The following is a 27,441-nucleotide window of genomic DNA, read 5'->3' as shown; positions in this document are numbered from 1 at the left end:
CTGTTGTAGGGGGTGTCCTCTGTCTGGTGGGGTGTTTAGCAGCTTCCCTAGCCTCTACTCACTAGATGCCAGCACCTCTCCCCAACCACGTGGTGGCCAAAAATGTCTTCACACACATGCCAAAATGTCCTGGTGGGGAGGTAGCAAAATTGCCCCAGTTGAGAACTACGACCTTAACCTGCCTCGAAAAGCTGCTCACAGGAGAGGACTGAGGAAAAGCCGGAGGCAAGGTGGGGGTTCTGCCCAGAAGGAAAGCAAAGGGTGGCAAACTCTGAGGGACCCCAGGAAGTGGCAGGCAGGATTTGAAGACCCAAAGTGAGGCATACCGGCTGGGAGTAGGTGGACAGTGGGTGATAGGACCGAGCTGTACTGAAATCTAGAATGATACTAGATTCACAACCCTCCTGTGTCCCCCATCTGGCCCCCCACGGGAGGGGAAGTGATGGGTACTTACTGCGGCTTCTCCCATTCGGAAATTGTCACCTGCAGCTGCACCTGCTGGTGGTGCCTTCTAGGATGGTCGGCACCCACAACCCAGCCCTCTCCCAGATAATGGGCAACATGAGTATCTCAGGGGTGTGCTATGTCTCCTTTCAAGATGACTGTCAAAATAAAAGCAAACAAAAGCAGATTGTTTAACAGACATGGCAGCAAAGCTGAAACTCCCTGTAGCTTGCGTGCAGGAGGTTCTCAGTTTTAGCCTCGTCTTTGCCATTCACGAATCAATTGTGAATATTGGCTGAGCACCTGTGAGGTGCCCCACTCCGTGCTAAGTCCAGCCGGATCAAGCAAAGTCTCTGCCCTCCAGAGGTCAACAAGCTGTGGAGACAGGGGAAAGGAGGGGAGGAGAGTGGCTGGGAGGAGGTCATGGAGTTGGGGGCAGAAGAGGCCAGGCCTGGCTGGGGTACCCCTCCCTTCTGGGCTTCCAGGCTGAGGTTTCTGCCCTTCTCACCAGGGATGGCTCCTTCAGTGAGCGCCCAGCTCTTCCCCAGAGACTTGGACAGTTGCTTCAGGCCATTTGACTGGGACCTTGTTCCTTCCTCTGGATGGTTTTGTCCTGCTGGTTACCCTGAGCCCCAGAGAGCCCCAGTGAGGGGCCACACTTAGCTTGAGGGAGTTCTTGATGGGTAGGATGAGTTAAGGGTTGAGCGTGGCAGAAGTCATGGGCCCCCGCTAACCCCAGAACTTTGGCTGAATCAGCTCATCCAGAACCTGAGTGAGCAGATGAGCAGGAGGGGATGGTTGGGCAGAGGACGGTGTGGACCAGATGCGGGAGTGGGGATTTCAGCTGGTGAGCTAACCTGGGGCTGGAAATGAGCACCGTGCCCTGCTCCCCCATCATCTGCCCAGCGTGCCCGACTCCCACCTGGCTTTGAGGGCATCTCTAGGAGAATGGCGCCTCTGGTGCTGTTGCAGACTGGGGAGAGGTGCTGGCATCTAGTGAGTAGAGGCCAGGGCAGGGCTTACTAGTGTGCATGAATGACTGGGTTGGTCGGAAGCCTGGGGCTGTGTTGGGCCTCAGAGTCGGCCCTCATGGGTCTCTATGCTACGGCCCTCATGGGTCTCTATGCTACGGAGTCAGCAGTCAACAGGAAGTGAGTCCCAGCATGAGAGGAGGCCGTGTGGTCCCAGGCAGGAAGTGAGTGACAGTGGCATTGCCTCCAGCAGCTTTGCGGGGCTCAGAACCTGCCCCAATCTGAGGTATCTGCAGGGCAGCAAATGATGAGAAGAAAGGAAGATGCAGCCATGCAAAAGTCTGTCTCTGACCTAAGCTTCTTAGCTCAAGTTGGCCAGACAGGACCCCATGCACACCTCCGTGGTAGTGCCATGTTGGGGGCTTTGGGGTACCTGGCACAGCTGGACCCTGGAAGGTGGCTGTCAGTGCAGGGGTACACTCCACTCTTCAGGCTGCTGGGGCTCATGACTGAGCCTTGAAGGGTGACAGACAGGGTTTACACCAGGGAGGACCATTCTAGGCTGGAAATGCCCTCTTTGCCTAAGCAGGGTGGGAGGAGAGGTGTTCTGAGTTCTGAGGAGGGTCCTGACACACAGGATGGAGGCAGGGGCGATAGGCAGGGGTCCACTTTCCTTCCTGGATTTGACCTTCCCAACTCTGCTGGCATCAGCCCAAGCCCCCAAGCACAGCAGAGGACTTCTCGCTTTCACCAGTCACCTCCTCTTCCTCTCTTTGCAGCCCTCTGCCTCCAACTGCTGAGGAGTACACACATGCAGCTTTCTGTGGGCGCTTCCCTCCTGGAAGCAGGCCTGCCCAGCCGCCCTGCACAGCAGGAAAGGAGCTTGGCAGGCCCTGCAGTTCCTTCTGCTCCCTCTCCAGCTGCTCCCTGTGCCCGGGTCCCCGTCCAGGGAGGAAAGCATACCTGAGAAGACTCTGGTTTTGTTTTTGTTTGTGTTTTCCCAAGACCGTTGTCCCTAATTGCCACCTCTGGGGTTCCTCACCAAATAACAGTGGGTTCAGAGTTCAAGTCTTAGACCGTTAGAACAAAAGCAGCCTTGGAAATAGGGCTTTGCAGGGGAGGGGCTGGAGACCCAGTGCTCTCTCAGGCTGTGCACTTGAGTGGTGGGAAACTCTAGAGGGAATTTGGCAGTATCTCTGCACACTTAGCTGGACAGGCCCTTTCACCCGGCCAGACCACTTCTGGAACTCCGTCCCATGGAAACACGCAGCTGTACAGAGCTGTCTGTGCAAGGGTATTCACTGCAGCGAAAAGCAAATCAGCCCAAATGCCCACCATCAGGGAACGGCATGCATACATTTTGGAGCATCCAGATCCATCTGCACTGGGATGGAGGGATGCCCACTCTGCTTGTTAAGTGAAAAAGCAAGTTGCAGAACATTACAACTAGTATGATACCCTTTTGGAAAAAAACATTTCTGGATCTGAGTGTGTATATGAATACATATGTATAAACATGTAACTTACACATGATTGTCGATGCATAGGAAAAAGTCTGGAAAGGATGCTCACTGAACTGTTAATAATGGGTACCTCCAGGGAGAGATTTTGGGGGTAGGGAGCTGAAATAGGAGCTTTAACCTTTTAGCATTATTCATTTTTCTGTACAGTTTGATTTTCTTTTTTTTTGAGATGGAGTCTCGCTCTGTGGCCCAGTGCAGTGGCGCAATCTCAGCTCACTGCAACCTCTACTTCCTGGGTTGAAGTGATTCTCCTGCCTCAGCCTCCCAAATAGCTGGGATTACAGGCATGCGCCACCACGCCCAGCTAATTTTTAGTAGAGACAGGGTTTTGCCATGTTAGCCAGGCTGGTCTCAAACTCCTGACGTCAGGTGATCCTCCTGCCTCAGCCTCCCGAAATGCTAGGATTATAGGCATGAGCCACTACGCCTGGCTATAGTTTGATTTTTTTATGATATATGTGTCTGACTTTTATAAGTAGAAAAAAAAAAGACAAAACTTCCATTGGTCTAGACCAGTCATCTCTGGTCTAGACATCTGATGGGTGGGGAAACCGAGGTGCTGAGTGCCTTATCTGAGGTTTGCTGAGCTGATGCTGTCCCTGCCTTTCTACTGGGTAGGTGTTCTGCATAAGGAGCCGAGCCAGCGCGGCGGAGTTGCTGAGTGCAGCCTGGTGCCCATGGGTGTGGCAGAGTGTTGAGCCGTGGGGACCCCTGCCTGTTCCTGTCCCATGCTGGACACCTCCATTCTTCTTGAGGTGTCCTGGCCCACTTGCCTCTGGATGGCTGAGGACTGAATATATACACACAGCAGAGCACACAGCAGGCACCCGGCTCTCCTGCTCTTGCTTTGTCCTTGCAAAGCCTGTGACCTGGAGCAAATCACAAAATTTCAGAGAGCCTCAGGTTCCTCACCTGCTTCCCAGGGAGGCTGAGAAACTCTGAGGAGGTAATAAGTGAGGAGCTTTGTCCACTGTGCAGTGATACGCACAGACAGCCACGATTATTCTTTATTTGATTTTTATTACCTGGAACCTTAGTGAGTTCAGTTCTTAGACTCTAGGGGATAAAGAAATGATTTCCCTTGAAGAGAATGAGAGACCCCAGTGCTCAGGAAGGGTTGTTGCAGAGCCTGAAAATTGTTTGCCAGAGCCTTTGCTCTTCTGGGTCTGAGTGCCTAAAAGAATCTGGGGCGGCCCAGGCCAAGGGAGAAAGCTGTGCTAGGCTATGAGCCCACAGAATGCTTTTCTAGGGGGCCTCCTTCGACTCTCATGCCTCAAGAGATCAAGAGGAAAGCTGGGAGAGCACTGACCACAGAAGGCAGACCAGACTGAGTCCCAGACTTGATCTGGTGGCACTGCAACCTTCTGGAGGAGGGGGTTCTTATTGGATTATAGGTGGCACAAGGAGCCTTTTTTTTTTTTTTTTTTTTTTTGAGACGGAGTTTTGTTCTTGTTGCCCAGGCTGGAGAGCAATGGCACGATCTCTGCTCACCGCAACCTCTGCCTCCCAGGTTCAAGCGGTTCTCTTGCTTCCTGAGTACCTGGGATTACAGGTGCCCACCACCATCCCCGACTAACTTTGTCTTTTTAGTAGAGATGGGGTTTCTCCACGTTGATCAGGCTGGTCTTAAACTCCTGACCTCAGGTGATCCACCCACCTCGGCCTCCCAAAGTGCTAGGATTACAGGTGTGAGCCACCACGCCTGGCCAGAGCATTTCTTTTTGAACAGGGGCTGCAGAGATGGCTTGGACATCCTATGTAACCTCAGTGAGTGGTGGTGGGGTGGGGGTACAGATCCCTTGAGAAGTGCAACCAGGCTGCCAAACCTGCTTGGATTCTTTTCCTGTTTCTTAAGCTGGAGTCCACAGACCCGTGATTTCAAGGGGTCAAGCCCATGAATCCTTTGGTATTGAAAGCAAAATTGTGAATGTATCTGCTTGCTTGAAGATTTATATGAACACAATTTCTGGACAGAAAGTGCATAACCTTCTCTAGAATTTCAGAGCGGTCAATAATCCGAAACAGGCTAAGCCTACTGATCTAACCCTCCTTTTGGATATCTTTCTTGTATTTGCAGGTGGAAAGCAGTGACACGCCAAAGGACCCTGCGGTGACCTCCAAGTCCCCATCCATGGCCCAGGACTCAGGCTCCTCAGAGCTGTTACCCAACGGGGACTTGGAGAAGCGGAGTGAGCCCCAGCCAGAGGAGGGGAGCCCTGCTGGGGGGCAGAAGGGCGGGGCCCCAGCAGAGGGAGAGGGTGCAGCTGAGACCCCGCCTGAAGCCTCAAGAGCAGTGGAAAATGGCTGCTGCACCCCCAAGGAGGGCCGAGGAGCACCTGCAGAAGCGGGTGAGTCCTCAGCACCAGGGGCAGCCTCTTCTGGGCCCACCAGCATATCCTGAGAGTCAGGGACTTGGGTCTCCAGCAGGTCCCAGGAAGGATGGGCTGGGTCGTGGCTAAAGGTCTGCTTGCCAAGGCTATGGCCTGGAGGCTACTGGCTGGATGCAGTCTGCACATATGTTTTATTTGGCCCATAGAGTGTTTTAAACATTTAAAAAATTAGTTGCCAGTATTTAAAAATCAAAAAATTTCACATAAAAATCTGGAGTTTTGGCTTCTCATGAAAAAAAAAAAAAAAAGCTAGATCTGGCAACAGTGGGCTTTCGTAACGCCAGCGATTGCTAGACTGGGATAATGGCTGTCCCTCCATCGCCTTCTGTGGCTGGTTGTGGGCCTTAGTTTTCTGCAGCTCTGCCTGGCCTGCTCACTCTCCCACGTGCCCTGCAGCTCCTGGGGATTGCTGTATTTGTAGTCCATGGCCTGGGTACTCAAGGGCAGCAGATACCCTGTTTGCCTCCCTGAGTGCAGAGGTCCTAAGCCCACCCTAGTTGGGCTGACTCGACTGGAAATTTGGTTGTGACAGTGGCGTGGGGAGGGGGCTGGGTGAGGGTATTCTGTGTAGTGCCCAGTCCAGGCCTCTTCATCTGGGGACTTTTTGGCCTAACCCTGGAAGCCTGGAAAGTTGCCCACTTTTCTCTTTCAGGTTAAGCCAGCAATTTCAGGGCCAACCAAGCTGTAAACATGTTAGTAATGAGGACAACTAGCATTTGTACAGGGCTTCACAGTTTACAAAGCGCTTTCTCATACATTATCACATTTGATCCTCCCAGGGCCCTGCCAGGTTGCTTTGCATATGTGCATTTTAATTTCAAAAAGTCTTCCTTCCAAGCGTGTATGATGGAATGAGTAAATTGATTAATTGGCGTAACTTATTTTGCATGGATCCAACCTAATGTTCATGCAGGATAGAGAACCAGAATACAAATTTTCAAACTTATTAAGAAGCTTTTATTCATTTATTATTCAAAAAATATGTATGATGCTCCCACTAGGTGCAGAACACTACAGAGGGAATCTGTATTAGTTGTTTTATTTACTCCTCTAACAATCTTATTCAAGAGATATGATTATCCTCATTTTCAGGAGAAAAATATTGAGGCTTAAAGCGATGATGTGACTTGCTCATGGAGCCCAAACCTTAAGTGGCAGATCCAGGGCTCATTCAGTCCTGGTCTTGTGCCTTTCTACTATTTTCCACTGTCCTGGAATGGGGCTTGGTGCAGAGACGGGTCCTGGACTGTCTGATACTTCCTGGGAGTGGGAAGGGCCTGAGAGGAATGAGACAGATGAGGAAAGAGAGAAGACACCGTTCTTCCCATTAATAATGCCAGGTGTGTGAGAGAACCCATCAGCCCTGCCCTTCCAAATGTGGTGTTCCTCACGGGCTGACTGCAGTTGACTTCGCTTCCCAGGACCCCACGATGACTTCTGCCAAGCTGCTACCCAGGGTCATGGCATTCCTTCCTGCCCTGCAGCATGGAGCCATAGCCCCAAAGCTGTTCTCTGGTCTTGAGGGTTTGTTTTCACTTTGGGATTTCCCTGCTTCCATTTCTAGTTGTTCTCAAGGGCTCCTGCATCGCTCAGTCAACAGGTGTTTCTTAAAACACCCATTCAGGGTGTGCTAGGATCCATACCAGGGACTAGGGAAACTGTTATGAACAAAAACCTGGTTCTTGCCCTCAAGGACCTCACAGTCAGCTGGAGAGACAGACATTAATGAGAAATCCACGCTTAAAAAGATGGGATTACACATGGAGATAAGCGCTCTAAGGGAAGTGAAACATGTCCAGGGGAACTACAATGAAGAACCTGAGTTGGCCTGGGCTGTCCAGCCTGAGCTGAAGGGCGAGGGAGTCCATTGGGTGAGGGGTAGAGGAAGAGAGTGAGAACAGGGAAGAAGGCTCCCAGGTGGGAGGGAGCAGGGCACCCAGCAAATTGACAGATGTCACAAAGCTAGAGTGTAGAGAGCAAAGGAGAAGGGTGTGGAAAGTGCTGGGGCAGACAGGCCAGGCCTTCAAGGTGGCTGTTGGGGCTGGGGGCGGGGGTGGGGTGCGGAGGTGGGGGTGGGGGTGGGGCGGACAGTGTGTATGTGTGATGTAATCAGCTTTGCAATTTGAAAAGCTCACTATGTCATCTGGATCCTGGGATGGAATGGAGGAGCTGGGAAGCAGGATGGCAGTGGAGATGAAGGGAGGGGACAAATGCCAGGGACATGAGAGGTGAGGGGGAGATGCTGTCAAGGATGATTCCTGGGTCTGGGACTTTCAGACGGGTGGATCTTCCTTAGAATCTTAGTGCTGAGTATGGTAGGCAAAAACTCTTTAAGTCTCCTTGACCTCCAAAATTTGGCCTTGAGGCTGGGCGCAGTGGCTCATGTTGGTAATCCTAGCACTTTGGGAGGCCCAGGCGGGCAGATGACTTGAGGTCAGGAGTTTGAGACCAGCCAGGCCAACACAGTGAAACCTTGTCTCTACTAAAAATACAAAAAAAATATTAGCCGAGCTTGGTGGCGCATGCCTGTAGTCCCAGCTACTCAGAAGTCCGAGACAGGAGAATCACTTAAACCCAGGAGGCGGACATTGCAGTAAGCCAAGATTGCACCACTGCACTCCAGCCTGGGCAATAGAGTGAGACTCCATTTCAAAAAAACACCAAAAATACCAAACTTTGGCCTTGGTGCACTCCGGTGTGGCCCCAGCTATCCAGGAAGTATAGATTCTGGCAGGGATGAGAGCTAGTAGGATCCCTGAAGGCCACTGTGCGCTGCCTGGAAGCTGAAATTGGTGAGATGTTACCTAGTGGAGTGGGTAGTGGCCTAGGCTTTGCCAGTGTGCAGCGGGCAATGCCTTAATCAGGCTGTAGAGGCTCGGTCACGGTTCCAGCAGTCAGCTGACATAGAACACATGCTCAGCTGGTTGATTCAGATGAGGAAGGAGACTAAGGCCCCGGAGAGGATGTGGCTCGGCCGTGGTCTCCTTTCAGTTCCCGTTATTCCAGGTCTCTTTTCAGGGGACGCTCTCCTGGAACCCCTTTCATGAGCTCCTGTACAGCAGCAACAGGCTTTTTAAGGCAGCGTTTCTTGTAGCCTGAGCATGTGCTGAAAGTACAGCCAGGAGAAAGAATCAGGAAGAGGGGAGATGTTGAGATGAGTGATAGGGACAGGAGCCAACATCCGACAGGCCCATGCTTGTCTCGGGTCTGCTCCTGCCCCCGCCAGCATTAAAGCCATAATGATGATGGTGGCAGTGGCAATGTGGCTTTCCCTTACTGAGTATTGACTATATTGGGCATTCTCTCTCCTTGCTGCTCACGGTGGTCCATAGACCAGCAGCGTTGGCAGCACCCAGGGATTTAGAAGTGCAGAATTGTAGGCTCTGCTGAAGACCTGCTGGATCAGAATCTGCATTTTAAAGAGGCCCTCATGCTTCCCATGCATATGAAAGTTTCAGAAGCTCTGCTGTGTATTATGCCCCATGTGTGATCATGGGAGGAAGACTTTTTTTTTTTTGAGACAGAGTCTCATTCACTCTGTCACCCAAGCTGGAGTGCAGTGGCACGATCTTGGCTTACTGCAACCTCCCCCTCCCAGGTTCAAGTGATTCTCCTGCCTCAGCCTCCCAAGTAGCTGGGATTACAGGCGCCCGCCACCTTGCCCTGCTAATTTTTGTAATTTTAGTAGAGACAGGGTTTCGCCGTGTTGGCCAGGCTGGTCTCAGACTCCTGATCTTATAGGTGATCCGCCCACCTCGGCCTTCCAAAGTGCTGGGATTACAGGTATGAGCCACTGCACCCAGCCTGGAAGACTCTTATCATCCCTATTTTTCAGATGGGGAGACTGAAGCTTCAGAAAGGTTAAATTACTTACCCAAGATTATACAACTGGTAAGAGACTGGATTAGGGTCAGCACAAAGCCCCTCTCTGCTCAGACTGAGCACAGGGCCCCTCTTCAGGCCAGTGACTGCCCTCTGAGGTAAACCTGGCTACAGCCTGGCCATGGAGATTTGCGTTCATTTTAAAGAGAACTTGGGTGTCCTCTGGCTGAGTATAGCTCAGACTAAGAGGCGAGTGTTAGAAGCACCCTGGCCTCCCCTGCCCCCAGGTCCTGAGATGCACTAGGGTTATGTTCGGCCTGCCAGGGCCACACTGGAAGGACACAGCCACCTGGCCCTGGTGGTGACCCTGGGCCTGGGCCAGGAGCAGTTGGGCTGCATAGGCCGTACTGAGAGAGCAGCTGACCCTCCCTGACTCACGACAAGTGCCGCATTCCGAGGCGGCTGGGCCAGGCTGGAAAGCGTGTGTGTGTGTGTGTGTGTGTGTGTGTGTGTGTGTGTGTGTGTGATCACTCAAGTGGGCATGCGCAGAGTCGTCAGGGAGAAAATTCCAGAAAGAAGCCAATTGGAAACTGCATAAGGAAAAATCGTTCTGTTTTGGGGAGCCTGGGGGCTGGGAAATTAGGAAGGGGTCACATCGAGAAATAACCGTAGTGGTGCAGCGAAGAGGGAGCTGGCCGGGGCATCCGGACCCCTGAAAGATCATCTCAGCTCTGGCCTTAAGTCACTCCACCCCCCAGGTCTCAGCTTTCTGCAAAATTTAAGTGCTGAACAAGTACTCGGGAAAGCCTTTCAACCCTGATTTTCTAATATTCTAATGAATAAATATCCGTAAAAGTAATTAAATGCCATGGTGGGTCCCAGGTAGGAAACCTTAGAGGTTCTAAAGCAGGCTGGGGAGAGAATGCAGTCGGGAACCCCATGTCCAGGTCCCGGAGCCAGCCCGGGGGTCCTCCACTCCCCGCCCCAGCCGCAGGGCTGACACAGCGGTTCCCAGCGCCACCGCGAGCCCCGGAGTCCCGCCGGGTCAGTGTCAGCCTGGACCGCCAGGCCGCCCCCTCCCCGGCCGCCACCTGATCGCGGGCAGGCGCCCCCTGCTGGGAGCCCGGAGCCTCGCCGGGCAGAGCGACCAGGTCTGGGAGGAGGGGGAAGCCCTGGCCTGGGAGCCGGGAGGCCCGGGACAGACTGGAGGGGGCCCTACGAGAAAGGTGGGGAGCTGGCTGTGGTGGGAGAGAGGACAGAGAGGAAACAGGGAGGCAGAGCCAGACAAGACAGTTGAGACAGCCCTTAAAAGGCCGGTCACGAACAAAGCGCTGGCGAGTGCGCGCCCGCCCACGCGCACAGGTGCCCGCGACAGACGCCCCGTCCCCGCCCACGAGGCCCCCGCGGGATGAGCCCGGCGCCAGGCCCGCACCCACGGCGGCGCTCCTGCCTCCCTCCCCCGGTGCTCCCGGGCCTAGCTAGCGGGAGTCGCTGTCACCCGGGACAGAACCACTGAGGACAGCGCTGTCTTGGGCGCCCGGGGGCAGCCCAAACCCAGCCCAGGACCCCCCTGTCACGAGGGAAGGGAGTGGCCTCCCGGGCTGAGGACCCGCGGCGTGAACACTGTGGCTGGCTTCCGCTTCACAGCCAGGAGATGAAGTCGGGGCTGTTTTTTCCGTTTCAAGCCCTTTGTCTCCCCCCACCCCAAGCTACCATAAGCCAGCCTTAGTGACCTTCCTGCAGTGGGTCCAGGCCCGATACGCTCTCGGCTCCCAACAAAGACGCTCAGGGGCCCAGGTGGAAGGAGGGCTCACTTCCCCACCTCCAGCAAGAAGCTAGGGGAGGCAGAATCAGTCAGCCCCGCAGCCTGCAGGGCGCTGAGCCTGGAAGGGGTGCCTGGAAAGGGTGGTGAGGACGTGGTGGGGAGTACAGGGGGATGCTTGGGAGGAACGCAGCTCCCCTTATGCTGGGGGCCTGGAGAAGCACCGCGAGAGGGCAGGGTCTCAATAGGGAAGTTGAGACTTCCCTGCCAGGACCTGGAATCAGGGCCACAATACCACACTAACATGTATTGAACACCTACAGTATGCCAGGCCCCATGCTAGGCACTTAATGCTCATCATAACCTAATGATTTTAGAACATTTATCTATCTTGATTCAGTGGGAAAACAGGCCAGGAGAGGTTACAGAGGTCACACTGGAATCCAAACTCAAGTCTTCTAGATTAAAGGCTGAGCTCCGGGGCCTGAGCATGGGGTAGGGAGTGGAGGGACAGAGAATGAGATTAGTAATAGAATCATAATATTTGGACCTGCAGGCGGACCTTGGAAATCGCATCCAGCATCCTTATTTTCCAGATGAGGAAACTGAGTCTCGTAGAGAGGAAGTTGCTTCACCGGGGTCTTGTTCCAGTTGGCCCGGTACCCACCGCCCCCCAGTACATGCCCTTATGCCCAGAAGGCCTCTTTGCAAACACTCCCTTGCAGGGCCAGGGAGGCCGCTCAGGCTGGCCCTCCGGCCCAGGCCTTCCTGCACCCCCTCCACTTTCCACACCCCCTCTGCCATCCTGCTCCTCCTCTGGGGAAGGAGGTCTCTTGACTGGGAGCAGCAGAACGGGGGTATTTTCAGTCCCCTTCTGTGTACCTGAGACAGAGTCAACAGGCCAGAAACCCAGCTCTGACTTTCCTCGTGTTCCCTCTTGCCTGGGCCTCAAGGCCTGCCCCTGCCCGAGTTCTTTCTCTGCCCTAGGCCCTGCTGGGTCCTCAGGGTCAGCACTGTGCCTGGCATGTGGTGGGCCATCATATTTAACTCATGAACAGCTAAACGGCCAGAGGACCCCCATCCCCTGTGGCAGGGACCCCAGGCACAAGGTGGGGCCTATGAGCCACTCCAGTAATTCTGCCGACCAACGAACGGGTCCCTTTGTTCTTCCCTCTCCACAGGCAAAGAACAGAAGGAGACCAACATCGAATCCATGAAAATGGAGGCAAGTGTTCCACCCCCAGGGGCTCTGTGGATCCTGATTCTAGAAGAAGGACACGGGTGGCGAGGGTGTGTGAGGGGGTGGAGGGTGGGCCCCTCCTCCTCCTTTACACATCCCTCTGTGGGAAGGAGAGGAAGTGGGTGTGGAGGTTGGAAGTCCCCCAACAAGGCAGCCGGCTCATCCCCCTCCAGAGGCCAGGCACCTCCCTTTGTGGCCTGTGGCTGTGTCCATGTGCCCCCCACCCCCACCACACATGTCCCTCACTCCTCAAGCCCACACAGGGTCTGCCCAGCACTCCCAGGGGTGCCCTCTCTGGCCAGGAGCCAGTGTCCACATTGTGTTTGAGGTGAGTGCCTCCTCGGTGGGTCTGTCCGTTGCCACCCTAATGCCCTAATATCTGTCTCTCTGTCCTAGGGCTCCCGGGGCCGGCTGCGGGGTGGCTTGGGCTGGGAGTCCAGCCTCCGTCAGCGGCCCATGCCGAGGCACACCTTCCAGGCGGGGGACCCCTACTACATCAGCAAGCGCAAGCGGGACGAGTGGCTGGCACGCTGGAAAAGGGAGGTGAGGCGCCTTCTGGCCTGGGCCCCAGCCTTTCCTGCAGAACTGGAAAACCAGAAGTGATGGGCCTCAGTTTCCCCTTCAGGCTAACCCTTAGAACTTACTGGGAACCACTTAATCTCTAGGCAGTGATGACTGGTTCATCTGCTCCTTCAGCAGATGCTTACTGGACACTTACTGTATACCTGGCTGTGTACTAGGCCCTGGGCATATATGGTTCCTGCCCTCATGGAGTTGACACTCTGATGGGGGAGACAGGCAGAACATAAAGAAACAAGGGGCTGAAATAGAAGATAGCAGAGGCCTGCTTTAGTTGGGGTGGTCAAGAAAGGCTTCTTGGAGGAGGTGGCATTTCAGTTAAGATCTGAAGGAACTGAAGAGCCGGCTTTGTGGGGGGTGGGGTGGGGGAGAGTGTTCCAGGCAGAGGAAACAGCACCAGCAAGGCCTTGGCTTGACTTGTTTGGCAAACTGTGTGCCAGGGTGAAATGGCAAAGGAGAAAGAGCCAGATGCAGCTGGAGAGGCAGACGGGGCTCCACACATCAGGGCTCTGCAGGGTCTGCCCAAAAGCTGGCTTACTTCTGACAATACTGAGTAGCCATAGAAGGTTTCTGTGTACAGGAAGGATTTGATGTGGATTTGAGAGGCAGCAATTGAGACAGAGGAGAGCTTTGGGGTGTATTTTGGAGCTAACGATAGGGCTTGACCGGAGGGGAGGGGAACTGGTGGACTCAAGGAGGACTCCCAGGGGTCTGGCCTGAACACCTGGTGATGGTTGTGCTATTTGCTCAGATGGGAAGACCCAGGGAAGGATGAGGTTTGGGATAGGTGGGAATCGAGGGCTTCGTGTGAGACGCCAGGTGCCTGGAGTCTGGGCCGTAGGGAAGTACGGGTGACAGAGATGGGAGTTGAGAGCAGAACCCTGGCATTTAAATCCATGGGAACTTAAGGGCTTAGCAAGGGGAGAGGGAGGAGAGACAAAGTCTCAGAATCGTGTCCATGAAAACCCTGACATTTGTGGGCCACATGGAGAGGAGGAGTGGCAGGCAGCGGGGACCGAGGGAGAAGGCAGGACAGAGCGATATCTGGGGAAGCAAGGGGTTTTTCCGGAGGGTGGCTGCCCAGCCCTAGGGAAAGCTGAGTTCATTGAGACATGCCCATGGCATTGGACAACCTGGAAGGAGCTGGTGACTTTTCAGAGAAGCTTCTTAGGGGTCGGGGAGGTGGGAACAGCCCATGGAGGGCTTCAGCCATGCAGAGAGGTGAGAAAATGGAGGCTGAAAGACTGAGGAGGAAAATCAACTCGCCACACACAATTTTTGAGCTGTCTTGTATGTTTGATTAGTAGAGAACGGGGTACAAAGAGAAGTGGGTGGTGACCTAGCTGCACAGGAAAAGAGAGGAAACTGCCACCACGTGGGGCACTTCACGTGAACTCAGCTCTCATTTCGTCTTTACCCCAGGCCTCCAGGGGAAGGCGGCCCTGTTCATCTGTCTGCCTTTGTGTGAGAGCTTTCTCTAGAGAAAGTGCAGAACAGAGGCCAGGCGCGGTGGCTCACCCCTGTAATCTCAGCACTTTGGGAAGCTGAAAGGAGGTCAGGAGTTCGAGACCAGCCTGGCTAGCTTGGTGAAACCCCGTCTCTACCAAAAATACAAAAAATTAGCCAGGCGTGGTGGCTCACGCCTGTAATCCCAGCACTTTGGGAGGCTGAGGCAGGCAGATCACCTAAGATCAGGAGTTCAAGACCAGCCTGGCCAACATGGCAGAACCCCGTCTCTACTAAAAATACAAAAAATTAGCCGGGTATGGTGGCAGGCGCCTGTAATCCCAGCTACTCAGGAGGCTGAGGCAGGAGAATCACTTGAACCTGGGAGGCAGAGATTGCAGTGAGCAGAGATCACACCATGCCCTCTAGCCTAGATAACAAGAGCGAAACTCTGTCTTAAAAAAAAAAAAATACAAAAAATACAAAAAACTAGCCGGGTGTGGTGGTGTGTGCCTGTAGTCCCAGCTACTCGAGAGGCTGAGGCAGGAGAATTGCTTGAACCCAGCAGGTGGAGGTTGCAGTGAGGCGAGATCGCACCACTACACTCCAGCCCGGGCGATAGAGCGAGACTCCATCTCCAAAAAAAAAAAAAAAGGGAAAAAGTGCAGAACAGGGTGGGGGTTCTGGCTGCTTGATTGTTTTCATTTCCTCTGGGATCCAGGAAGGCAGAAACTACTTTCCCGGAAGAGCCCGGAGAAAGGGTAGCCTGTCTGAGGTCTGGGAGGAGAGGCACTTACACCTGTGCGTGGAATGTTGTGTTTGGGGTGGAAATTCAGGAATTGGGGCTGTTCTCTCTCAGTCAGTCGCTGCACTCCTGGGTGTCCTGCAACCCGGAAACAGGGACTTTGCTTTTTTAGCTCTTGGTTCTTTGAGCGAAGTGTTTCTGTTGTCATTTAGCTCTGGGGCAAGAAGCTTAGACATTATGACTTTTAGGACCTGGAAGAACTTTCAGAAATTCCGTGATTCTCAAACTACGCTCCCTTGAAGAAGCAGTATGGAGGCCTGCCCTCAGTTACAGTGAACTCCCAGAAAAAATTAGATCATAGATACATTTTCTCAACTAAAATTTAAAAAGACTTTTTTGGGCTGGGCACAGTGGCTCACACCTGTAACCCCAACACTTCAGGAGGCCGAGATGGGTGGATCATCTGAGGTCAGGAGTTTGAGACCAGCCTGGCCAACATGTTGAAACACCGTCTCTACTACAAATACAAAAATTTGCTGGGCGTAGTGGTGGGCACCTATAATCCCAGCTACTTGGGAAGCTGAAGCAGGAGAATCACTGGAACTCAGGAGGCGGAGGTTGCAATGAGCCGAGATTGTGCCACTGCACTCCAACCTGGGTGACAGAAAGAGACTCTGTCTCAAAAAACAAAACGGCCGGGCGCGGTGGCTCAAGCCTGTAATCCCAGCACTTTGGGAGGCCGAGACGGGCGGATCACGAGGTCAGGAGATCGAGACCATCCTGGCGAACACGGTGAAACCCCGTCTCTACTAAAAAAATACAAAAAACTAGCTGGGCGAGGTGGCGGGCGCCTGTAGTCCCAGCTACTCAGGAGGCTGAGGCAGGAGAATGGCGTAAACCCAGGAGGCGGAGCTTGCAGTGAGCTGAGATCTGGCCACTGCACTCCAGCCTGGGCGACAGAGCCAGACTCCATCTCAAAAATAAATAAATAAATAAACAAAACGGACTTTGTAAAACTCATGAACATCTTCGAACATATGCAGAAGCAGAGAGTAGTGTAACGCCCTCCCATTGCCATCACCTGGCTCCAGCAATTCTCAAAAGATTTTCTAGTAAGTCTTCAACCCTTGGCATTTGCATCCGCACTCCCAACCAATGAAGGTAACAGTAGGCATTACCAGAAAAACCAGAATGTTGATTTAATTTAAAAGACTTTAGTACATGTGACTTGCGATGTGGAGATCTCCAAACAAAATATATTTTCTGCTAATATAACATTATTCCTTATTCATATGCTATAATTAAAGAATTCCACGAGTTCTAGTACAAGTTTTAGAACTACTGATCTCATTTTCAGACTAGGTGACTTGGGGTGACCGAGTTTGATAACTGGCCACAAGCTCACAATGAAGAACTGGGAACAGGACTAGAATGGAATTAGAATTTAGGTTTCCTGTTCTGACGTGGGGCCCAGCCCCTGACTGTCACACAGTCTTCTCCTGGGCTATGCCTGGGGTTAGGGAAGGGCTAGATGCAGGTATCAAGAAGATTGGGAAAACACAGGTAGCTTTCAAGATTCCCAACTCCCCCTCAGACTCAAGAGTAGCAGCTGTTGCTATCAGGCCTGTTTTCTTTGTTTGTTTGTTTGTTTTCGAGATGGAGTTTCGCTATTGTTGCCCAGGCTGGAATGCAATGGCTAGATCTCGGCTCACTGCAGCCTCTCCCTCCTGGGTTCAAGCGATTCTCCTGCCTCAGCCTCCCGAGTAGCTGGGATTACAGGCACCTGCCAACACACCCGGCTTTTTGTATTTTTAGCAGAGATGGGGGTTTCACCATGTTGGTCAGGCGCGAACTCCTGACCTCAGGTGATCTGCCCGCCTTGGCCTCCCAAAGTACTGGGATTACAGGCGTGAACCACTGCATCCGGCCTATCAGGCCTGTTTTTTTTTGTTTTTTGTTTTTTGTTTTTGAGACAGAGTTTCGCTCTTGTTGCCCAAGCTGGAGTGCAATGGCACGATCTTGGCTCACTGCAACCTCCGTCTCCCAGGTTCAAGCGATTCTCCTGCATCAGCCTCCCCAGTAGCTGGGATTACAGGCACACACCACCACGCCTGGCTAATTTTTTGTCATGTTTTCTAAATGGTGTAATAACAGCACAGACATTTCTTCTCTTTTCTCAGTCTCATTTTGCTCTCTGACATTTGAGCCCTTCTGAAACTGCCTCCCTGGGCCTTCCCAAGGCCCCTGCAGGTTCCTCCCCACCTCCTTCAGCTGATCTCAAGCAGCAACCTCTGTTAACTGCATCCCCAGATCTCCACCCCCCACCCTCTGCCAGTGTTGATCCACTAACCACTTACCCACCCTCCTAGATCCAACTACCCACCTCCTCCCAAAAAAGGCACCTCCCCTCCCGACAAACCACCCAGCCTTCAGGACCCAGCTCCAGCTGTTCCCCAGACAATATCACTTGAAGGGCCAGCCAGCACTTCCTAATCTCAGGATGCAACGCCTGCAACCCTTCATTCAGGGCACCTTTACTTAGCCGATTTCCAGAAGCCTCCGCAGCTGAGCGACACCTAAGATACTGGGGCTACCGAAGGCATAGAGGATTCCTAGTTTTCCCGTGATAGGATGAGGGCTCATAGCGCCTGCAGAAAAAGCTGCCCTGAACTGGGCATAGACAACGAACGCTGCCTGGGGTCATCTATGCATCAGCAGGAGGTGGCTTCTGGCTTTTGACGGTTGAACTGGAATTTAGGGGAGGGGTGAGGAAGGCATTTCAGAGGGAGGAATATAGCAAGCACATGCCTCCCGAGGCACAAGACACATGGGCTTTTCAGGAACGAGAGTTTGTTGTGGTGGTGCACAGCGGGTGTGGGCAGAGAGCAGCTAGGAAATGTGGCTGGAAGGTGGGGCGGGGTCAGAAGGGCTCCCGTGCTCTGCTGGGGAGCAGCCACCAGACCCGAGGCTGCACCCGCCCTTCCCCTAGGCTGTGTGCCCCACCTGGGGGTTCTTCCCTCAGAATGCACTCCCCAGCTTAACTTGCTTCTCCTTGCCCACCCTTGTCAGACCAGTTACTAAGTGAGCCCACCCCAGATTACCCACTCCAGGCTTTCCCTCCCCCACGATTTAAGACGACTCAGAATGCCACAAAATGAAAGAACTGGAAAATAAGTGAATGGGGAAAATGAGACATTTCCGCAGTCCCTGAGGCTGAAGTGAGACTTCATGCTGGAGCTGGAAGGAAGTTGTTGTCTTGTGTCTGTTCCATCTCCTGTTGCTCTTCCTTCACCTGCTTACTAGTCCTGTAAGGACTAAGCTCTGCTTTAATCATGATCACACCCTGCTGTAGAACCTCCAGTGGCTCCCCATTGTCTCCCTCATCATGTCAGATGCCCTCTGGCTATTTCTCAAGTCTTCAACCCTGCGACCTCCACAATCAACCCACCCCACTTTCACTACAGTCCTCTAATAGGAGGGTGTCCCGTAGGAGGGGACCTTGCCATGCTCCTTCCTTCCTGTCATTGTTCCTGCTGTGCTTTCCCCAGTCCATTCTTCAGGGTTGAAGCCAAGAGCTGCTACCTCCTCCAGGAAGGTTCCAAGATTTCTCCAGTCCACAATGACCTCTTCCCTTCCCTGAATCCCTGTAACTCTTACTGGGTTTTTGTTTGTTTGTATTTTTGAGACACAGTTTCACTCTGTCTCCCAGGATGGGGTGCAGTGGCACAATCTCTCGGCTCACTGCAACCTCCACCTCCCGGGTTCAAGCGATTGTCGTGCCTCGCCTCAGCCTTCCCAGTAGCTGGAATTACAGGCACGCACCACCACACCCAGCTAATTTTTGTATTTTAAGTAGAGATGGGGTTTCGTTTGTTGGCCTGGCTGGCCTCGAACTCCTGACCCCAAGTGATCTGCCTGCTTTGGCCTCCCAAAGTGCTGGAATTACAGGCATGAGCCACTGCACTCCTTACTGTTAATATTACTTAGCACTGAATCATATTTCATCAGGGTATTTTTCACTATTTCTTATGTGTTAATCACATCTTCCCCTGTCTGGCCTAATACAATGGGCAGGGAGAACAGGCCCAGTGAATACCTACCGGTCGGCTAAGCAGTTAGGAGGTGGGTGAATGTGGGATCACTTCTCTGGGAGCATGAGATCTTGGGTCTCCACCATGGCAAGGGCTCACACCCTTGATTTCGAGGTGGTTTTTCCAGGGGTGCTGACTGGTATACCTGGAGGATGGCATGGGACTGGTATGGACAGGCTCCATGGGTAAAGTGGGGCCAGAATCTCCTCCATCCTGTGTTCCTGTCGTTCTCACCGGGCTTCTGAGCTGAGGAGAACCTTCTTTGACCTGGCAGAGCTGGCCAGGGCTGTGGGGAGGGCAGGGATGGGGCAGTTCCTCCTCCCAAAGGAACGCAATCCCTTAGTTCCTCTTCCTTCTAATTCTCAGAGCAAAAGGCACTCTGATGGAGGGCTTGAGGGTTTAGGAAGGGCCTCTCGCTTCATTAGCCCTCCCTGTAGCTCTGCGAGGCAGATGAGCGCAGAGACCCAGGGTCAGTAGCTGGGCGGTCATCTCGCCTGGGAGGCCACTGACTCCAGTTTGTGTCACTGCTGGTGGTTTTAGGACTCAGTTACAGCACATCGATGGCATGACTGGCTCATTAATCTCTTCACCCCAGCCAGATTCTAAATTCTGTCTAGGCAGCAGGTACCATGTCCTACTGTACCTAGAGCACTAGGATCTGGTCTCTTTTGTGCTTCCAACCTGAAGGTAGGGACCCTCAACTCATGCATCCTTATACTTATTAGATGCTTAATAAATATTGAATAGTGATAATGAAACATCTGTGTCTGGAATATCATAGTCTCTCCTCCCTTCCCTCGCAGCACTCAGATACAACCCACTTCCTCCACCCAGGGCTGCCCAGCAGATAGCAGAGCCTTCATGGACCTTAAGGGTCAGCTGCTGTTTACTGCGGCCTTTGGAGGCAAGTTCAAATACTGCCTTGAAGCCGGGCGCAGTGGCTCACGCCTGTAATCCCAGCACTTTGGGAGGCGGAGGCGGGCGGATCACGAGGTCAGGAGATGGAGACCATGGTGAAACCCCGTCTCTACTAAAAATACAAAAAATTAGCCGGGCGCGGTGGCGGGCACCTGTAGTCCCAGCTACTCAGGAGGCTGAGGCAGGAGAATGGCGTGAACCCAGAAGGCGGAGCTGTAGTGAGCCGGAGATTGCACCACTGCACTCCAGCCTGGGTGACAGAGCGAGACTCCATCTCAAAAAACAAAAAACAAAAAACAAAACAAATACTGCCTTGAGTGAGGTCCCACTTACTGGGTGTGGGACCTTAGGCATTACTTACCCTGTACCCCAGCTGAGGTTCCTCCTGTGTGGATAGACTTGGCTGTACTCTGCATCCCCATGGCAGCAGCACTCACTAGCTTGTTTTCTGCCTCTACCCATTTCTGCATTTAAATTTGTTCAATACAGGCATTCTGGGCACCCTCTGCCCCCAGGGCTGGCATGTGGGAGGTGCAGGGTGAAAGTGTGCTGAATCAATGAACAATTCTCATCTCGGAGTTGTGTGGATTAATAAGGTAACACACAACATTTAAAGCTCCTGGCACAGAGCTAGCATATAATAGGAACTTGGTAATTTTTAGAAAGTATTTTAAATTACATAAGTATTACACAAATATGTGAAAAAGTCCACCCAAACTTGCCACCCCAAAATTTTATTTTGAGACAGGGTCTTGCTCCATTGGCCAGGTTGGAGTGCAACGGCATGATCGTGGCTCACTGCAACCTCAACCTCTTGGGCTCAGGTGATCCTCCCACCTAAGCCTCCTTAGTAAACAGGCATGTGCCACCACACTCGGCTAATTTTTAAATTTTTTGTAGAGATGGGGGTACCCTTATGTTGACCAGGCTGGTCTTGAACTCCTGGGCTCAAGCAGTCCTTCTGCCTCAGCCTCTCAAAGTACTGGGATTATAGGCATGAGCTACCACACCTGGCCTGAAAAATCAATTCCTTCACCAGACGTACTTGATGCTGTCAGTTTGATGTATGTCATGATTTTTTTCTATCTGTGTGTGTGCGTGTAAATACATAATTTTGCTTCAGGGTTTTCCTTTTCTTTTTACACAAATGGAACTACACTGTAGTTTCGTTTTACAGCTTGGTTTTTGACTTCCAGTAAGTCTGTGCAGTCTAGCCACGTAATTACTATTATATTCCACCATATGGATTCCCATGGTTTTATTTAGCCATTCTGATACTGGTGGGCATTTATGTTGTTTATGATATTTTACTATTTAGCATTGCAGCTGTGAACATCCTTGGTCATACATCTTTGTGCATCTGTTTCTCTAAGATAGATACCTAGAAAGAAAAAGGTCTAGTTGAAGGGAATGTGCATTTAACATTTTATGAAATCTGCCAAACTGCCCTCTAAAAAGGGCACTGCCAATTTCTGCTTCTGTGAACAGGGTATGAGAAGACCTTTGCCAACATCAGTATTTTGCTAGTCAAATGGGTGGGAAAATAGTATCTTGTTATGCTTTTAATTGGCATTTCCCAGATAATAAGTGAGGTTGAACATCTTTTCCTATGTTTATTGGCCATTTGTGCTGCTGCTTCTTTGAACTTAGCAAATGTTGCCTCCTCTGACTTTACAACCCTGCAGTCTCAACAGACTGTGCTTCCTGTCCGCCCTGGGGAGAGCAGGCCATGAATGTCCAGAAGGTCCCCCCTGCTGTGCCATATTCCATTTAATAAGCAGTCACTCCGCACCTACTAAGTAAAGGGGCCTTGTGCTAGAGGCTGTGGGAAGGAGGAGATGAATAAGGTGTGATCTCCTGGGCTTTAGTCTAGTTCAGGAGAAATGGCAGTGCAAAGTAGACCAGTAAAGGCTCCAACCAAATTATTAGCCAACTGTATGGGTAGCAGCTTTAGGGTATTTGGACTGGAAGACATTCCTCACTTATTTGCCATACCTGACCTTTTGCAGGGTGGCCTCAAAAATAACATCCCCCTTGAAGGAGAGGATGATGTTTGGAGTAGGCACAGCAAGTATACTTTACCCAAAGGCTGAACAAGTTCTAGAGGCTCCCATGACAGCCTGTAACCAGTAGTGACTTCGAGGGCTGGCCTTTACCATAGGCTACGAACGTTGCCACAAAGGGACTCCCCATTGTCCTGTAAGTAGATGGGTTGGTTGCGCACCGGATTCTTCACTTCTGGGGCACAGAGAGAACAGCTCTTAGAACAACCCCTACTTTTTAGTGGTGAGAAAAAAAGAGGCAGGGTGGGGTAGGCGCCTGACTAGTAGCTGGCCCAGGGCCAGCTCCTGGCCACAGCAAAGCCTGAACCAGGGAAAGGGTGTTGAACTTTACTGAGCACCTATTTTACATCAGGCACTATGCCAGGAGCATTAGCTTTTACCACAATCCTAAAACATGTTACCTGTATTTAATATATAAGAAACCTTTTTTTTTTTTGTCTTTGTTTTTATTTGAGATGGAGTCTCACTCTGTCACCCAGGCTGGAGTGCAGTGGAGCGATCTTGGCTCACTGCAACTGCTGCCTCCTGGGTTCAAGCGATTCTCCTGCCTCAGCCTCCTGAGTAGCTAGGATTACAGGCTCCTGCCACCACACCCAGCTAATTTTTTGTATTTTTAGTAGGGATGGGGTTTCACCATGTTGGCCAGTCTGGTCTCAAACTCCTGACCTCATGATCCGCCTGCCTCAGCCTCCAAAGTGCTGGGATTACAGGCATGAGCCACCGTGCCCGGCCAGAAGTATTTTTTAACCTCTATTTTGCTATTAGAAAACTAAAATTGCCGGGCGCGGTGGCTCAAGCCTGTAATCCCAGCACTTTGGGAGGCCGAGACAGGCGGATCACAAGGTCAGGAGATCGAGACTATCCTGGCTAATCCGGTGAAACCCCGTCTCTACTAAAAAATACAAAAAACTAGCCGGGTGAGGTGGTGGGCGCCTGTAGTCCCAGCTACTCCGGGAGGCTGAGGCAGGAGAATGGCATAAACCCGGGAGGCGGAGCTTGCAGTGAGCTGAGATCCGGCCACTGCACTCCAGCCTGGGCAACAGAGCGAGACTCCATCTAAAAAAAAAAAAAAAAAAAAAACAACTAAAATTTATCTAGGTAAGTAGGTTGTGGCCACATGGGTATCCTAATGGAGTGGCCCAGTGGGCCAGACTAGACTCCAAATCTCACCTTGCTTCTATTGTGTACCCAAATGACTCACCTACACTCCCAGTTTTCCTGGTTTCCTGGCTTGGAAATTGTCATGAAATTGAAGAATGCACTTAGAAGAGAGGGAGAGAGTTGGCCTGGCTTTCCAGCCTGCCGCATGCTCTTCCCGCCCCTGGCCTGCAGTTGTTGGGGCTGTTCCCCGTGCCTCTTTGCCAGGAGGCTCGGGTCCCTTTCAGCCTCCCCGACCACCCCTCCCAGCTCTACTCATGTGGTCCTGAACCCTTGCCCTTGAATTGCTGTTTTTTCATGACCATATGGATGATGTTGTGAAACTGGATTAAGAAAATGTTGGAATGAGATTTGGGAGGCCTGGTTTCTCATCTCAGCTTCTGCCCCTCCTTAGCTATGGATGTGAGGAGGTCTTTCTGCTTTCGGCATTTTAGTTTCCTGGTTTATAATGTGACAGAAATAAATGAGATGACCCCAGAGATTGTAAAATTCCATCATGGCAGGTTGGGGGGTGAGACTAGAATCATGATCTGCACTCTCTTTGTTACCTAGATTACCTTGTATATAAATTCTAAATTAAATATTTGAGTGAATTCTCAGACCTCGCATATATGTCTCTTCTAAAGGCACATACATGAAGCATCCTTATAAAAACTCTTTTTAGCTGGGCGTGGTGGCTCACGCCTGTAATCCCAGCACTTTGGGAGGCCGAGGCGGGCACATCACGAGGTCAGGAGATCGAGACCATCCTGGCTAACACAGTGAAACCCCGTCTCTACTAAAAATACAGAAAATTAGCCAGGCGTGGTGGCAGGCGCCTATAGTCCCAGCTACTCTAGTCCCAGCTACGTGGGAGGCTGAGCCAGGAGAATGGCGTGAACCTGGGAGGCGGAGCTTGCAATGAGCCGAGATCACGCTACTGCACTCCAGCCTGGGCGACAGAGTCAGGCTCCGTATCAAAAAAAACAAAAAACCAAAAACTATTTTTAAAAAAAACCTTTGATCCAGCGCAGTGGCTCACGCCTGTAATCCCAACACTTTGGGAGGCCAAGGCGGGCGGATCACTTGAGGCCAGGAATTCGAGACCAGCCTGGCTAACATGGTGAAACCCCATCTCTAGTGAAAATACAAAAATTAGCTGGGCGTAGTGGCACATGCCTGTAATCCCAGCTACTTGGAAGGCTGAGGCACAAGAATCGTTTGAGCCAGAGTGGTGAAGGTTGCAGTGAGTCAAGATTGCGCCACTACACTCCAGCCTGGGCGACAGAGCGAGACCCTGTCTCAAAACAAAACAAAACAAAAAACCCAAAGGGTTGTCCAGCCTTTACTGAGCAGATACTGTGTGCTCAGTCTTTAAGATACCACCTTGTGTGTCTGGGTGTCTACTATGTTCCAACATTTTCTAGACACTAAGGAAGCAAATTTAAAGGTAAGTCAGAATCCCTACCCTCCCCTGCGAGAGGTTGGTAGTAAATGAATGAATTGTGCTGTAGCCAGGGCAGGGTTGTTTTAGAAATACTGAAGGAGGGACTATGCAAGCAACTCCCTAGCCCTACCTAAGGACCTCAGGGAAGGCGGTGCCCAGGGAGAGGCAGTGTACCGCCATTGACCTGAACAGGACTGCTTGGCAGGGACAGTGGGGGAAGGGCATGGAATGGGGTCCGAAGGGAGATGGTCAAAGAAATCCTCTAGGAGTTTGGAGTCTAGAGCACCTCAAGGTTTCTCCAATATTTAGGCCAACTTTAACTTTCCCATAGCACTGTCTATGGGGCTGACAAAGCAGAAAATATAATGGCCAATGTTCTCTCTGCTTTAAAAACCAGACTGCTTGTCAGGGAGGCTGTGGGATGTTCAAGTATGGGGTGGTCTGCCAGAGCCCTCTGTGCCACTTTATTAAGGGGCGAGTACACTAGTTAAAGGAGTTAATGAACCTCAGTACTTACTACTTATTGCTTAGTAATTCTGTACTTAGTAAATACACATATACTATGCTAGTGGTGGGGTGGGGGGAGACCAGTTGGATACAGTCCCTGTCCCAGAGGCAGATATTGTCAAGTGGAGGAGTCAGGAATGTTCCCAACAAGCCTCAGTGGCAGGCAGAGCGTGGGGCTTGCTCTGTGCTCCTGTGTAATAAGAGCCCAACATGAATCATAAAGGAGCATGAGAGAAGCTTCCTGGAGGAGGCAGGCATCCTTTGAGAATTTCAGTAAGTGCAAAAGAGGCTGGGTGCAGTGTAATCCCAGCACTTTGGGAGACCAAAGTGGGAGGATCGCTTGAGCCCAGCAGTTCAAGACCAGCCTGGGCAACGTGGCCAGACCCCCTCTCTACAAAAAAAAAAAAAAAATTTAATTAGCTGGGCATGGTGTTGTGTGCCAGTGGTCCCAGCTACTCAGGAGGCTGAGGTCGAGGCTGCAGTGAGCCATGATCATGCCACTGGACTCCAGCCTGGGTGACAGAGTGAGATACTGTCTCAAATAAATAAATAAATAAATTAATTAATTAAAAGTGTAAAAGAGGAGGAAGGCATTTCAGGAAAAGGAACGACTGAGGGCAAAGAGAAGGAGGCACTTTTGGGTTGTTTAGGGAATAGTAGATCTGGCAATAGGGTGCAGGGCTTAGGGAGGATGGGTAAGAAGAGAGAGAACTAGAAAGCAAGGTGGTCACATCCTCAAGGGTCTTCCTGCTATAGTGAGAAATTTAGGCTTCGTTGTGCAGTGGAGAGCAGGGGTGGAAGAGAATTGGACATGCAGTTTAGGAAGATAACCTGGCAGGATGGTAAGGATTCCCCAGAGAGGGGAAGTTTAGAAGCAGGACCAGGTAGGAGAACATTACATTTGGCCTTGATTGAGGGTTGAGGTAATGAGAGGCAGACTTGAAAGAATTGCTAGAACTGGTCCTGGTTGGAGGGGAGGGAAATATTTGCCTGGTATCGGGGGCTGGGGCTGGGGACAGGGTTCATTATCTGAGCTAGAGAATCCTGGAGGAAGAGCAGGTTTGAGGCAGGATGATGGAGTGAACTTTTCATTTTCTTATGTATTCTGATGAGCAGAAGTTTTTAATAAAGTCCAACTTACCCATTTTTTTCTTTTATTGGTCAGTTTGTGTGTGTTATCTCTCAGAATTATCTGTCTACCCCAAGGTCATTAAGACATTTTCTCTTAGGAGGGGGTGGATTTTTGAGTGAGGGTTTGGATAAGCTGCTTTTGAGAAGCCAGCAGATTGGTGTCCATGGGGACAGGTTTTTTTTCTTTTTGAGACAGAGTCTCTGTCGCCAGGCTGGAGTGCAGTGGCACAATTTCGGCTCACTACAACCTCTGACTCCCTGGTTCAAGTGATTCTCCTGCCTCAGCCTTCCGAGTAACTGGGACTACAGGCACGTGCTGCCACGCCTAGCTAATTTTTGTAATTTTAGTAGAGATGTTGGCAAGGCTGGTCTCAAACTCCTGACCTCAGGTGATCCACCCACCTCGGACTCCCAAAGTGCTGGGATTACAGGCATGAGCCACCATACCTGGCCACCTCTGGCTAATTTTTGTATTTTTAGTAGAGATGAGTTTTCACCATGTTGGCCAGGCTGGTCTCGAACTCCTGACCTCAAGTGATCTGCCCACCTTGGTCTCCCAAAGTGCTGGAATTACAGACGTGAGCCATCACGCCGGGGCTATGTTAATTTTTGAGACAGAGTCTTGCTCTGTCGCCCAGGCTGGAGTGCAGTGGCATGCTCTGATTGTAGCTCACTTCAGCCTGGAACTCTTGGGCTCAAGTGATCCTCCCACCTCAGCTTCCCAAGTAGCTGGGATTACAGGCACGTGCCGCCACGTCCTCTGTGGAGCCCTTTCTGACTTCCATCAACTCCCTGCGGCCACCCCGCATCCTTCACCTCTCAGTCGGCACTCCGTCCCAGGCCAACTGCATGGTGTGTGTGTGTGTGTGTGCGCGCAAGTGTGCGTGTGAATGTTACCATTTTTCTGACTTGCCATTCTTCAATAGCAACTCTACAGATGCCACAGCTCTTCCCTGTTCCTCTTTAGTCCATGAATGGTGGGCAGTATAAATATTATTTTCACTTGCAACTCAGATGGATTGAGCAAAAACAGGAATAACAGCTCAGCTGCCTGTATATTTGATGCTAGATGCTATTGGAAAGGCAGCTTTGTGAGGCAAAAAACAAAAAACAAAAAACAAAAAAACAAGAATTGAATGAACTTGCTTATATACCAAAGATGCTCTTAGACTTCAGTGTTTCTCAAAGGGTGGGATTGTGTGCTATCCCACCAGAACCACCTGGG

General features: G+C 51.6%; 1 protein-coding gene across 9 annotated transcripts in view; it reads left to right on the top strand.

The window, feature by feature from the left end:
- Positions 1 to 27,441, top strand: part of DNMT3A (DNA methyltransferase 3 alpha) — a 114,782-nt gene that overhangs the window by 55,340 nt on the left and 32,001 nt on the right. For 8 of the 9 annotated variants that reach the window (XM_031654998.1, XM_031654997.1, XM_031655001.1 and 5 more), the window contains 3 exons: positions 5,016 to 5,286; positions 12,094 to 12,137; positions 12,549 to 12,695. In XM_031654998.1, coding sequence (XP_031510858.1) covers positions 5,016 to 5,286; positions 12,094 to 12,137; positions 12,549 to 12,695 — 462 coding nt within the window. Of the gene's footprint in view, positions 1 to 5,015; positions 5,287 to 11,455; positions 11,572 to 12,093; positions 12,138 to 12,548; positions 12,696 to 27,441 lie in introns of those variants that run through there. The other variant, XM_031655005.1, reaches the window with a different exon arrangement.

The sequence above is a fragment of the Papio anubis genome, chromosome 14, assembly GCF_008728515.1.
Source record: "Papio anubis isolate 15944 chromosome 14, Panubis1.0, whole genome shotgun sequence".
NCBI classification, from domain to species: Eukaryota; Metazoa; Chordata; class Mammalia; order Primates; family Cercopithecidae; genus Papio; species Papio anubis.
Note: the sequence above shows the minus strand (reverse complement) of the source record. Positions and strands in the feature narration are given on the sequence as shown.